A 14,524-nucleotide genomic window follows, 5' to 3' on the forward strand; every position below is an offset into this window, starting at 1 on the left:
CTGGAGATTTTAGCTGAGTAGACATCAGCATTTGCTTCTGCACACTGGACAATCACTTTATGGTGTTCAAAGTGCCAAAAATAACATAAAAAGCGCAGCAGTAATAGGTTATTTCAGAGACAGTAATCTGGTTGCTGAAACAAAGTATAAAGAGCTCCACAAGACAGAAAGATAATATAATAATATGTAGGTTTAATTTTAGGAGGAGCTGTCTGGATACCGTGTAAGATTATACAGAGCAGCCTCGTTGTCCCCGGGAACATTTACAATGTTTACCTTATGAAACGTCAAAGTCTGAGTGCAAAATAGACTAAAGAATCCAAACCTCCATCCATGCATGACTTCTGTCATCACGTTCAATGACAGTAAAGCTCTTTAAGCTTAAAGGCGCCAATTGGAGTTGTCTCTGAACAAACAAAAGTTTATATTTAGATTTTCTTAAAAGCCTGGATTGGAATCGCAGCAGATGCAATTCAAGCTTTGTATAACTGTAATAATGTCAAGATGATGTCATATTCTGCAGTTTTCTTGCTACTGGAAATGAAGATGAAAAGACTTTCCATAGTGCTGTATAAGTGAGGAGAATGTGGTGCACTGATGTTTCACGGTATGCAAGCGTGAGTCTGACCAGGCAACGAACAGCATTATGCACAAATTAAAAACATAACAGGATGAAAAGAAAAGCAAAAACAGGAATAAGAACAAAAAACTGTAGAATTTTAAAAAATGTACCGCATATGAAAGCAGATCAAATGCAAATATTTACCCAAACACATGTCAACAGTATATAAAGCACACACATGAATGAGCTGTTCCAGAACAATAATGTTAACCCAGTGATATAATACACATAATAATTTAACTCCAAGAACAGATTTCAGCGTCAACATGCTCCACATATAACGGCCCCATTAATAACTCACTGATATGTTCTTATGTAATATAACACAACACCAACACAACCTCTTCTGTAAGAGTTTTTGTTTGGATTTTACTTCTAGTGCTTATCTTCTGTTGGATATAGATGATATATGTGTATGATGTAGGTGTCATATATAGCTCGTTTCAAGTGTATGCTCAACTTTCAAATAAAAATCTATGTATATGCAAGCATATGTAAGGAGTCCCTTTTAAATCCACTGTCAGGTCAGGTCTTGTTTGCCGGTGTTATCATCAATGAGCTGCTGATTTCAGCTAATATTGCCCTAAATGAATGTCTCCTTGATTAAAGATATTTTTTTAAATTTGTTGCAACTGATAAATGGAGTCAGTGAAGTAACAAATTATACAGGAAGTATCTTGCGTAACTTTGTTTTATCTGTCAAAATATTGTCATAAGTGCTGAGACAGCTTCACCGCTCTGCTGCGTTTTAACGGGGCGAGGACGAAGGGTGTGAAACGCCTCACAGCTGTACAGTGTGTGGACAGCTGTGTGTACACGCTGTCTGTTTACCTTGCACTGAAACACACATCACCAAAGGCACCACCTGTGACTGCTTCGCCTCTGTGTTGTCTGACGGTGCCAGTGGGAAAAAGTACTTACTCATGAGGTGTGTGTGTGTGTGTGTGTGTGTGTGTGTGTCATTGTGTGAACAGGCCTCTGTTTCGTTTACATAGTACAGATATTAAACCCAACAATTGCATCTCATCAGCTACTTTACATTAACACAAATATGAAACCACTTGAGTGTGTTCTATAAGGGAAAACTAGGTAGTTGTGTGAGTGTTTGGCGAAGAGGGTGGTGGTGCTGGGATTCACACCTCTTTAAACATCTGGCTCCCCTCTCGTTGTGCAGGAGGAGGCAGCGTGGGCGCAGGTGAGCCTCGGCGGCGCCGCCCTGAGGGAGGCACGGGCCGAGCTAGCCGAGGCCAGGAAGCAGTGGCACTCGCTGCAAGTGGAGATTGAGACCCTACATGCTTTGGTAAGAAAAAACAAATATCTAAAGTTATCATTCACACTGTTAACACTGCTTCAACACCACACGGCAGACTGCCTGTGAAAAGACGACAATAACAAGAAAAAATACTGTTTTTGCGTAATGTTTCAATTTAGCAACTAAAGGGAGTTTTAATACATCTGTGCCAAGATATACATAAGGTTTCTATCTTTCAATCACAGATACTTTATTATTATTATTTCTTCATTTTCAGAGCTGCTTTCATAAACATTGTGTAACTGATTCCATAACTGCAATTCATGGAAAATCTAAGGAATGAAAACTGGAATAAAAAGAAGAAAGTTATGAATATTAAAAAAAACTCATTCAGTTTAATTTCAGTTCAGTTTATTTAATTCCCAACTGCTGCTTTAATACAATTTTACATTATGGATGTGAATGAACCCACGGAATTAGAAAAAACCCTCTAAAGATCAGACAAACCCCTGTGAACTGTGGGTTGGCAATGGTGGGAAGGAAGAACTCATTTTTAACAGGAAGAAACCTTCAATAGAACGAGGCTGTCATGGTTGGCTGTGTGGCAGGCAGGCAAGCAGGAGTGGTGGACCCAAAATGCAGAACTCAGACACGGAAGTGAGACTTAAAGCGCAGCTTTATTGCTTGGAGAAACCTCGTACAAACTAAACTCACTAAAAGAAAATAAAGGTCATAATAGTGGAACTGAGGACTGAAACACTAGAAAAGAAACACGGAAGCAGAACACACAGCTAGTTGAAGGTACGATACTAACACAGAGAAACACAGGGCTTAAATACACAGACGGCAGTAATCAAGGGATGAGAGACAGGAGGGGAACACACCTGGGAGAAATCACAGCTGACGAGACAGGGAAACGTAAACTCAGCACACTCACATAAGACACGGACCTTCACAATAAAACAGGAAACTCAGACACAGGGAACCAGACAAGACGCTGAACTGAACAGACAGATTCACAAACAGACACCATAGACAGACAGAGATACAGACTCAGACTCAGAGGCAGACCGAATATAACACGTAGAACTCAAACAATAATAATCATCATAATAATAAACTAGAAAATGATAATAATAAACTTAAAGCGCTGGGTCACTGACCCAGGACCATGACAGAGGCTTAGGGAGGAAGAGCAGTCTGCTATGAACAGTTTGAAGGTGAGGAGACAAAGAGAGGAGCATAGAAAGACAAGAACAGCATAAAACAAGCATTAAACTGCTAGTCACCTGATCCAGTCCTAACTAAGTTTTTAGCCTTGTCAATTTGATACACTAGTTAACAAAGTGACCTTTCGTATGCCCACAGAGCAGCGTAACATTTCCTCTTCTATGTACAATGCTTTCTAGAAGCACCTAATTATTAAAACTGGGAAAAGAGTCATGACTTTAATTTTGCTGGTTGATGATAAATTAAAAAGCTGCACAGAATCCCCCTTAAATTTAAAAACGCTGAGTTTACCGTCGTCTAACCGCTCCATCTGGAGAGCTCTGAGCGCTAAAGCGTTTCGATTCATTGTTGACACGAAAGTTTTAAAAGTCTTGATATATTTAGGTGAATTTGTAAAATTGTTTTATTTAATATCGTTTTGTATTCACTGCATTCCTTTTTAAGAAAACAAAGACCATCAAGTCATGATCCAAACAGGTCTTTATTCTCTGGCGTCTAGGAGAAAGGCCTGGAAACGTCCCTCCAGCACACCCAGAGGCTCTACTCCAGCCAGCTGCAGGATCTTTCCCAGGTGATCGCTGGGCTGGAGAGCGAGCTCGAGCAGGTGAGGAGCGGGTTGGCCACCCAGCGTCAGCGCCACAATCAGCTTCTCAACACTAAGATGAGGCTGGAGAGAGAGATTGCTACTTACCGCCGTCTGCTGGAGCGCGAGGAGGGAAGGTGAGCGCGAGACAAAGGGCGAGGAATCTTAAAAGAAGACAGGAGGGTTGTTTGAGCTGGAATTTTGTGGTTTTAGAGTTCTTCCTTGTCTTTACAGTTTAATGAAATGTCTTCCTTGAGAAAAAGAAAAAGATCGCGCATCAAGCAGCAGAGTCTGACAAACTTGGCACGCGCTTTAGTGCCGTGAGCAAGTTAGAAGCGTCATTGTCAGAAGTAATGCACAAAGTAAACAAAATTACTTCTTGTTTGTTTTCTTTAACTTGAGCTGTCAAGCTTTTATGAGTTGACACTTTCAAAGCTTAACCTTTATCTTTTGGATTATGTTGAATTTACCTGAATACAAATTCAAAATCCACAATAATTGCAAGTTGAGACGTACTCAGGCCCTGCTGTCCGCCCATACAACATAGTGGCACATAAACATTTCTGTTAAACTGAAATGAAGATGACAAACTCTCCGATTCATAGCCTGAAAATCCAGCTGTCTTTAATTACATGAGCTGACAGAATCCAGACAGTAGAGGCGTCTTTGTCTGGCTTTTTCTGCAAGCGCCAAGTTGTTTTATAGGGGAATATTCAGCTCACCTGACGGGGCCTTTAATTATCTCCTTCCATTTGGACGCTAGACTCTTCTGAGATGCTTCAACACATTTGCTGCATCAACCGCACTGCTGACGTTTTATAGCTAGGAGACATCACTTTGACTTTATGCCACATAGGTTACGGGCAGAGTGGAGTGCTGCCTTTGATTTGTCTCATCTCTTTAGATTAATGACGATGATGCAAGGACGGGCAGGACGCATATGAAATTTCTATTGTTTAGTCATATTTGAGAAGGGCGGCATTGAGTGGGATAAAACACAATAAAACAAGAAAAAATGAGAGAGCAGAGCATCTGCACGCATTAAAAACAAGTCTCACTGAAGCTTCAGCACATAAAACCGCTGAGGTTTGTGAAATGGGTATTTACCGAATAAAAAGCACAAAAGATGATTCTGAAAGGTCGCGCCACAATGCTTTTAGATCATCTGCTCAGTCCAGAGAATACATCACCATTGTCTTTTGCACCACACTGTGTTAATATCGCAGATGAATTGTTAAATAACAACAACAGAAGTCATGCTCGTGTGTCAGTGAGGTTGTAGGACACATTGCACTGTGCTGCATCATTTGGCTCCAACTGCTCTCACAACCTGAGCACACACTTTGGATGGTCTGTCCAACTCACTGTTAGCATGCTAACACCTGCCAACATTCACAAGTATGCAAAACACAAAGCAAACTTTTAAAATGATAGCGCAACGTTACCAACAGTAATGTCAGAAAAAGGTAGTTCTGCTGATAATAGTTCCCAAATTTCTAGAAACTGTGGCTCAGTTTCTCCAAACTCTGAATACAGACTGCTTTGTCAAAACTCCACACATCAAAGGCCTCAAAACAACGCTCTCTCTATTCAAACTGAATCCTCCCCCCAAAATAATACACACTGCTGTTCTATGCTTATGTCTTATAGAACATCAAAGAAACGCTCGTGTGGTAAAAACATCAAACCGTGTTTTAATGGCTATATATTTTTTAAACGACTTATTATAATTTCCAGTTCTTTTGATTCTCATATTCATCATCCGCCTTCCAAGTGTGACGTTACGTTCTTCATTTGTGCTCGTTTCACCCACTGAATTGTTCTTCCAGCGGAGTTTAAACAGGCGCAACATGAGCGAGGCTAATTGGCAACCAGGATGTTACATTTTGATGTCCGGTGTTCCTGCAGGTGAGCGAAGTGTGCAGAACGATGACATCTGAGTGAGACCGGGAAATGGGGTTTGAGTGATGTTACTGTTACACTTCATGAGCTTCGTGTTTTCCAAATTGTGTGCATAGTTGAAAATGAACCTCCAATTTGTAAGATTGGGGAAACCTGCAGTCGGCTGAGACTGAAGAAGTCACTTGGATGAGTGACGAAACGTTTCTCCCACTGAAAACTCTACGTCCAGATGAACAGAATCAAATTTTTTGGAACATCTAAAAGCAATTTTTAGTACGGATTAACATCTGAGGATTTCCTTTTTGACAGCCCTAAGAGAGGTGCTGGTTTGAGGCCTGGTTTTATGTTTGCCACGTGCTTGCTCTTAGAGGATTGTTTGGTGGGGTTTCTTTACAGTATAAAGCACCTTGTTGTGAATAAAATTCCATTCAGTTGTTTTTTATTAAACCTGTTCATGTGTTTCCAGTTGGCCAAACTTGTTTAAATTGATACCTTTTTTTTGTTGCCTTTTCTGTGTTTATCCCTCCCACAGTCTTCAGCTAATCTGCTTTTCGTTTCACATTAGCATAAAGGATGGGAATTTCCTGGGAATTAAAATGACATGATGAAAGCAGATGACTAAGAAGCAGTTGGGGTGGTATGGAAGTATCAAACGACTTGAAAATTAGTAGTAACTTCAGGAAGTTATAATGGCTTTAATTGGAGACAGACCTCCTGCCTGCATAAACATGTATTAGCAGTCGTGGCTTCTACATTACTGTGGATATGAACGCAGAGCGGAGAGCTAACGACCAGCAGTCTGGTTACAACCATAGGTGCTGTATCCTTCATTCTACAGAGAAGCGAAAGTAAAGAACTGTGAACTCATGATATGACAACTTGGTGTCAAACATGGAAACAATCAGACTTCAAGGGATATAGTGCCGCCACAGATCCCTCCCGCCGTCCGAGTCGTACATATATTACACATCTTTACGTCTTCATGTGCCTGCAGATACATGGGTCGTACTGCACAGCCGATGGTTCTGCGGCCATGGAGGTCTTCAGTCGTGGAGCCAAAGGAGAATGGACTTGAAAATGGTTTCAGTGACCTCGCCGTTACTCCAGACGAACCCAAGTCAGAGCCCCTCCCTGACATACCTTCACTCCTCCCAACAGAAAATGGGCTGAAGAAAAGCATACTGTACAGACAGCGAAGCCTGGTGATACTCACAGGTAAGACACACATTTACCTCGCTGTGCGGAGCAAACCAGTCCCTCTTTGATTTAAGGTGTCTCTCATACAGTGTGTCATAATTAAATGAGCCAATGTGACACATTAGGCCTTGTGCTGGCCCATGTGTGAGCCACCTCTGGCAAACCAGATCTGGGCCACCAAAGGGCCATCATTCTTTGCGGTATGTGCAAAGAATGTGTAAGCATATTGTGTGGGCCAGATCCGGGCCATACCAACTTTGCTATGTGGGAATAAGTGTTTTGTCTGCAAAATTGATGAAGCTAACAGAACTCGATAGCGTTACAATTTAGCTCTCCAACCCATTTCTTTTTAATTATGGTGACTTCTGGCTCCAGAAACCAACACAGTAGCTTAAATGCTAACACCAAAACCGGCAGGTAACGTCACAGTGGCTATGTCCATCTTTTATATACAGTGTATGGGCCTCATCAGAAAAATCAGCTGTGCAGCACTGAGTGGGACATCTCACATCATACTGACAGAAAGATAGCCACCATGTAGCCGCCATTCCTCCATTTTTCTTTTTATTGAGCCAAAACCCTTAAAGGGACTTAAACACAGGACACCAGGCAGGCAGACGGGGAATACTACAAGAGATGTCAATGGACTCTAATGTACAGGGAAAAAATAACAAAAAGCTCTGCAAATATACTGCGGGACATTTTGATTACTGTATAAATATAGAACAGGCAAATATAGAGTGTAACATGAGCCCGGTGTTATGTTCAGCTTCAAAGGAGAGGTTCAGGTAATTTCCATGGGAACAAATGATATGTAAATGTCTTTGGGTCGCATCGGTAATCTTATTTTTTGGCCAAAAAGCTGACGTCTCATCATTTCGGTGCATTCCTCTTTATTGATGGAAAAGTAGTGACACGCCTACTTGTTGCAGTCATTTCTTATTATGGTTTATCTTTAACGACTTCTCGCAGAGCCAGAACTAGATAAGGACTTGCCAATCTCCACTGTGAAGACTCAGGAGATCCTCCAAGGCAATGTGGTGCAAGAAAGCGCGGAGGGTCACGGCACCATTGAGTAAGTATTGATCGCTGTGCTCCCACTTGGCCTGCAGTCAGTGCTTCTGCTTGAGTGTGAAACCTAGGCATTTTCTAATAGTAACCGCTAATTACATCACACAGATAAATCCCTATTGCAAAAACATCTTACTCATGTAATCTCCTGAAGCTTTAACACATTTCAATTAGAGTCTTTATATTAGTTCACAAGCATGCAGTCATCATACTCCACTCCCCGGCGACGTCTAGGCGAACAGAAGAATTACCTTCACACATCGAACGAGTTAGGAGAAACAAAAACATTTAGCTCACAAGTTCCCATGAGTAATTCCTCACTGGGTTGCATGGGAATTCTCCTCCTTTAATGGCCTGTGTTTGATGTGGAGGTACTCGCCCGGTATGCATGCTTCAGGGCGTGACACCTGTTATTGTTGGACGAGACATGGGTGGAAATCTTTGTTCGTGCTTCAGGTATTACCAGACCGAGACACAGCCACGCATACACACTTGCATAATGTCCTCAGAGAGCCGCAGATGCAAAGAGACGCAGTTGCTCTGCTGGCCCAGCAACTATCGGTCATGTCCTCACACTTTCTCCTGAGTGCGCTGTTGTTTGCTTCAAAGATCCTGTTATTTTCTACATTTTGCAGGTGACCGCGCTTGCCCACATCAAAGATGGACGACCCGTGTTTATTATTTTGTTGTGCTATTGCTGGGAGGGCCTCTTGCATAGTTTGACCTTGTTATTTTTTAATTAGACTAAACCTCGCCCTTCTTCCCTCTCTAAAGATAACAAGTAAGAATGCACCCTGCTGACTTATGTGTGCATATTTGATTGGCAAATAAGATTAGGCTGATGTCAGCAGCTGACTGTTGTGTCACATTCCAGTTTCATGCTGGTTAAATGTTCGAAACATTGTGTGATGAAGAGCTGAAAGACATTCCCACAAAAAATGGAAAAATGAACAAGAACTAAATAAAACTGTCTGTTTAAACTAATCAACTTTGTCAGGAGCAAAGGAAGTGATCGCAGTGATGTGGCAACAGCAGAGAAAGTCAATGACATTCAGTGACTGAAAGTGATGAAGGGTAAGATAACTACTGGCGACAGCTACCAACATCAGGAAAAGTGACTGATTGATATATGACGGGCTGTTGATACATTAGCGTAACCTAGGTGACCAGAGCCTGAAATATCCACTAGTGTGCGGCTCTTAACTTCAAAGCAGTGCACAGAGCTACTCCCTGAGTGAGGCGTCTGTCTGCAGTTACTGAGCAAACTGGTGTTTCGTCTGTAACTGCAGACTTCAAATTACTAGTATACTAGGAGATAATTGCCAAGACATTTTTAGATTAACAATCCATCAATCAATCACAGTGAACGATCTACAGACAACTATCACCTGATGTCTTTCACCCTGCTTATACACTGCCTTTTAGTGCATGGCTAATTTGTTTGACCTTACATAGAAGCTCATTTCTAGTCCAGGCAGACACTTGTTCCCAGCAGAAAAGCTCTGACAAACCTGCTCCATACTGCCTGATAAGACCAGACAGCCAAGGACACAATTAGGGAGTAGCTGGTCAAACAGTGAAGCAAGGGGCTGCTAGGAAAAAAGAAAAGGTGTAGATCAAACACAAAGCTGCAAGCAGAGTAAATATTACATTTCAATCAGGAGTGATTATTTCCATCTGATGTGGGAAAAGCAGCAGCGAGATCCCAGCGAATAAAAGAGTCTGCATCAGTCACAACAGACGAGAGATGGATGCAGATGCAAAAGCAACCGTGGGCAGGCTGAAGCAATTAAAAACATATGATCGGCATGGGATATCTGGGATCTAGGTGTAGTGAATTTTTTTTTTTTTTTTATATGTGCTGGTTTCTTTTGTTTGGTTTTTGTTTTGTTTATCAAGACGAGCCCTCATCACTAAATTTGTTTTTCACTTTATCCAGAACATCTACAGATTTTAAAAGAGATCAGGCTTTCTCCTGGCAACCCATCCAAACAAGTCATACTTGTTTTGTCTATTTCTAATTGAACTCTCATGAACCTTAACATTCAAGTTGCTAACTGAGGCCTGTGGGGTCTAAACTGGAGCTTTTGTGTTTTTTGCAGTTTCTCTGAGCACTGCACGTCCGACCTCGGTGTGGATTCGCTGCGGCGTCCACTCCTGGGAAAACGGACAACGTTAATGTTTTCCACTTGTGAAAGTAGAGCAAAGGATTTCACATTGTTTGGAAATGGTGTGATAACTTTTCCCAGAATGATGGGCACCAACGATTGCTTGTCTGAGATCATTGTGGGCTTTCTTTGTCATTATGTTAACACACACATCATTGCTCCAGACCATCAAACTGTCAAAGCCTCTGCTTTTACGGCATCACTCACAACTGTGTTTGTAGAGGTGCTGATGATTAAATCAAGTGGATTTGATTAGCAGTAATGGGCTGTTACTTGGAAGCAGTCCTGTGAAAACTTGTCTTGATGCATGCTCAATCATCCAGGTGAGGAGGTCCCAAAAAAAAATCTGTTTATCTGGATGTAGCGTTTTCAGTGGGAGGAACGCTGGTTTGTCTGGGGAGTCAAGGAACACATTTACATGGAAATCGAGGAGGAGGCCTAAGGGTACACCTTTCACCATCTTACAATGCTGTGAATGGTGAATGGTGCATATGACCATTGATCAGTGGTCATGGCAATTTACATATTAATGATCATGAAACTGACCTCACAGTGTTGCTGGTTTCAGTCATTATGCAGATGTTCTGTTTATAAGGAAACCTGCAGTCAGCAGAGACTGAAAAGTCACTTGGATGTGTGATGAAACAACATGTCCAGAACAGAATCAACTGTTATTATTTTAAACCAATGTCAAATAATTTCCCTTTACTTTTGCATTAATATGCATTCTGAATTGTTTGAGTCTACCCCCGAACGTAAAACCCATATTTTAATAAGCTAAAACGACAGAAACGCTTAAACCATCAAAACTAAATAAAACTGACATGTTAAAATATTAAAGATGAAACTGAAACTATCGAACCCACTTTGGAAACCATCTGACACAAAAACAAACCAAAACAAACACACATAAATGTGCAACCTCTGTGTTTCAGTTTTCTACCACTCTGTTAGTTGACCCCGTTTCAGCTGTGACACACTTTAAAGTGCAGTAGTGGGCTGAGGCAAGGTCTCTCTCTCTCTCCCTCCCTCCCAGACAGTTGTATCATTATGAATGTGCAGACAAATTAAAGGAAGCCCCAAATAACCCTTAGCATGAGAGGATCCAGAGGCTCTGTTGTGCAGTTTCAGAGCAGTTTGCTGACACGGCTTGGGTCTACTTGTCTCTTTAAAAATGAAGGGTCACTGTAAATCAATGGAAAGCTGATTGACTGTCTCCCAGAATATCAAAAGCCTTCAAAAATAGTTTGATGAGGATACAAAATGATGTGTTATATCATGATTAAAATACAGAGTGAGGGCGTATCTTCTTTATGTTTCACATCATGTCTTATCAAAGGCTACATCTAGGGCAATTCAAGCTCAGCACATTTTAGCATCAGCGCTCTCTGTCGCTGCCCCCTGCAGGCTCTATCTGTCTCAGCAAGGATGAGAATGAATGAATGACACTTAGATGAAAAGACAGATTTTCAAATTCAAAGAGAAGATGAGTCATTGCACAAACAAAAGAAACGCAAAGAGCCCGATAACGTTTTTCACAGAATCTGTTTACAGTTTGCATATTCACCGTTTATTACCAACATCTCCAACGTCTCTCACCAGGACAGAGAAGATTGATAAGGTGATAAAGCAGTGGGAGGGCTCCTTCTTCAGGGGGAATCCCAAGCTGAGGAAGAAGTCCGTGTCGCTGCGCTTCGACCTGCACATGGCCGCGGCGGACGAGGGGTGCGCCCAAACTAAACAGGACAGCCTCCCCGACGTGGAGGTGCGTCTCATCATGAAGAGATCCCGCAGCATCCCGACCATCACGCAGTAACTCGGTCACCGTTGGGCCCGAGCTGACACTGGTTTGCGGTAACAGAAATAACATTTGTGCCACGACGGTGGTCACGTTACCACCCGTCACCATCGTGCTTAATCTGAATTTTAGCTGATGAGCTCCCATCAGATCTCATCTTTGACAGGACGATCATTAACCATCAGGCTTTTGTGGTGACCATTTTTATAGTGTCAGAAAGACTTACAGTCATTACTTCACAGAGGATAAGTATTTAATATGTAAAACATATTTCTGCGTCATCATTTTAGATGAAGAAAAGCTGTCTTTGAACACTTTGTTTCAGTTAGGTTTCACTGGATTAAAGACATCATAACAATGACTCTGCTTAACTACAGCATTTAACCCTGATTAGCACCTGGTACAGGAAGCTGAGAGCACAGGTAGACTTGGATGGATGGAGACACAGCACTAAGAGCTGCTGTGAACTACCTAAGAGTGGATTTTCATGTTTTGGTAGATTTTCTGTGAGGGGCTGTATGAAAATTACAAAGTTTTGTTTTTTATTTGTTTTTTTGTAGGAATGACATATAAAATTTGTCAATGTCGCAGAATCGTTCAACTCCAGTCTGCATCTCAGAGCAGAGCAAAACATGTGTAAAAACATCAATAAATAGATCAGAATTGGAAAATTGATGGAAGAATTTGGGAAATTTTCCATTTTCCCTTTTGATATGTGCATCGGTGACCACGTGAAAGTTATTTTCCCATCAGATCATTAACATTTAATTTAGAAGACAGTGTTAGTCTTTAATCCTTCCACCGTGAGGTTTCTGCACTGGGAGAAAATTTTATCTGTTAAAAAGTGCAATTCGCACCATTTTTCAAAAAAACGTACACACTGACCAAAGAAGCCGCCTGATATTATTCTGACTGAAATAAAAATGCAATCAAAGTGTAATTTAAATAGCACTTTTAAAATAGAGTTTACAAAGTGCAAAAGAAAAAATCTGAGAAGGAAAACTTCTACTGAAAGTCACATGATGGACGAAAGAATCACTGTGATGGCTTTCAAATGTTTCTCCTGCATTAGGTACCAATTCGTTTAACCTGTGGCCTAATCAGATTTTTAGGAGGGCCATCTGAGAGCTAAACCTACGTCTATTAACCAGCTGATATTCGTTAACACTGGATGGTTAGTAGATGGACATCCAGTCCCATCAGGTAACCTTTGACCGTGCAGCACACTTGAAAAAAAACAGAAGTTGACCCAAAGGAAGACCAAATGAACAGCCCAGTTCTTTATGGGCAGCCCCGAAGTGCTTTTCAGTTATTCTGTGTAAAAAAATGGATGCGTTAGAGGCAGTACTGAGCAGGAAGTGCAGGTGATCAGGTGAGAAATCAAAAGGTAGCGAATAAAACAGCGACAGGAAAAATATAAAAAGAATAAAAAACCCACAAATCAAAATTAATAACAAATACTAATGATGAATTTAAAAAATGAGTTTAAAAAATAATAAGAGATCATCAAATAGAACCGATTTAACAATTGTTGGACATATCAGACGGGTCCAGACTGTGGGGGGGCAAAAACAGAAAGACCAGGTCACCTTTGGGTTTCAGGTGAGAGGAGTCTGTAGTGAGGATGACTCTGAGGTGAAAGAGAAACAGAACAGATGGAAACAGAATGTTTGGGATTCCAGCACTGAGACTGGGGGTTAAAAAAGCTTGTTTGCAAATAGACAAATGTGCCACGATTCAAGAGGTCATCCTGAAAGGCGGAGTCCTGCTCAGATCACAGATTAATTTTTAAAAATTAATTAAAAAATGTAAAAAGAAAAAAAAAGGTTGATGGAAAAATCATTCTAACTAATCTAATAGATCTATATACATTTTTAAATGACATCCTTTATTTATCCCAATAAAAGACTGTAACATCTCTTTTTCAAAACAGCAGCAGATAGTTCAAACAAGTTCACGCAACTACAGATCATGCACAATAACAGGTCACATTTCAGTGCAACTTACTTCAATTTCCACATTATAACCATCTCTGACGATTTCAGGTACATATAACATCAAATATGTAGATGAGTGTCTTAAACTTTGCTTTTAAAGTAAAGCCTTGCTCCGTGTCCGCTAATTTTCATACAGTCCCTTCCTGCTTTGCACTGCAGACACTCACAGCACTGAAAGAAGAGTTTCTTTTACTCTGAGGGTCTTTTGTCATTGCGGTTAATCCTCTGTGTGGGGATTTAAAAAGAATACAATAATATATATTGCTATGGCGTTATTGTGTGATACTCACTGTGAACCAAACAGCAGTGAGAATTTAGATTCCCCGTCTTAACCAGAGGAGGGCAGTGTTTGTAAATAGTTACCACTGCAGAGTGTTCTCAGTGCTCCACTCGGTCCTGTAACACGTCCTGTTGCACCTTAGACTCAAGTTTTTATGCTATCTTTTGAGTTGGCACCAAAGATAAATATATATATATATATATATATAAAAGAAGCGGACCGCTGAGCTTTGCATTTGGGTCCCTTAAGATATGTTGAGAATATTTAAAAAAATTACCTATGCAGTTCTGTACTTGGTTTTGCTTTGCTTCAGGAAGCACACTCTTCATTTGAATGAAGCATTATGCTTTTATCTAAAGATTTATCATTTCAAATAAAACACAGAAATATGTGCAGACTGTTGTGTTTTCTGTCACGTCCAAAA

At 40.9% G+C, this 14,524-nt stretch overlaps 1 protein-coding gene across 2 annotated transcripts in view; it reads left to right on the top strand.

Annotated features, from left to right (window-relative positions):
• Positions 1 to 14,495, top strand: part of krt222 (keratin 222) — a 32,854-nt gene extending 18,359 nt beyond the window's left edge. For both annotated transcript variants that reach the window (XM_026169738.2, XM_026169739.2), the window contains 5 exons: positions 1,797 to 1,922; positions 3,604 to 3,824; positions 6,584 to 6,804; positions 7,759 to 7,861; positions 11,628 to 14,495. In XM_026169738.2, coding sequence (XP_026025523.1) covers positions 1,797 to 1,922; positions 3,604 to 3,824; positions 6,584 to 6,804; positions 7,759 to 7,861; positions 11,628 to 11,841 — 885 coding nt within the window. In that variant the 3' untranslated portion in view covers positions 11,842 to 14,495. The remainder of the gene's footprint in view (positions 1 to 1,796; positions 1,923 to 3,603; positions 3,825 to 6,583; positions 6,805 to 7,758; positions 7,862 to 11,627) is intronic.
• Positions 14,496 to 14,524: the final 29 nt, after the last annotated feature.

The sequence above is a fragment of the Astatotilapia calliptera genome, chromosome 6 (genome assembly GCF_964374335.1).
Source record: "Astatotilapia calliptera chromosome 6, fAstCal68.1, whole genome shotgun sequence".
Lineage (NCBI taxonomy): Eukaryota > Metazoa > Chordata > Actinopteri > Cichliformes > Cichlidae > Astatotilapia > Astatotilapia calliptera.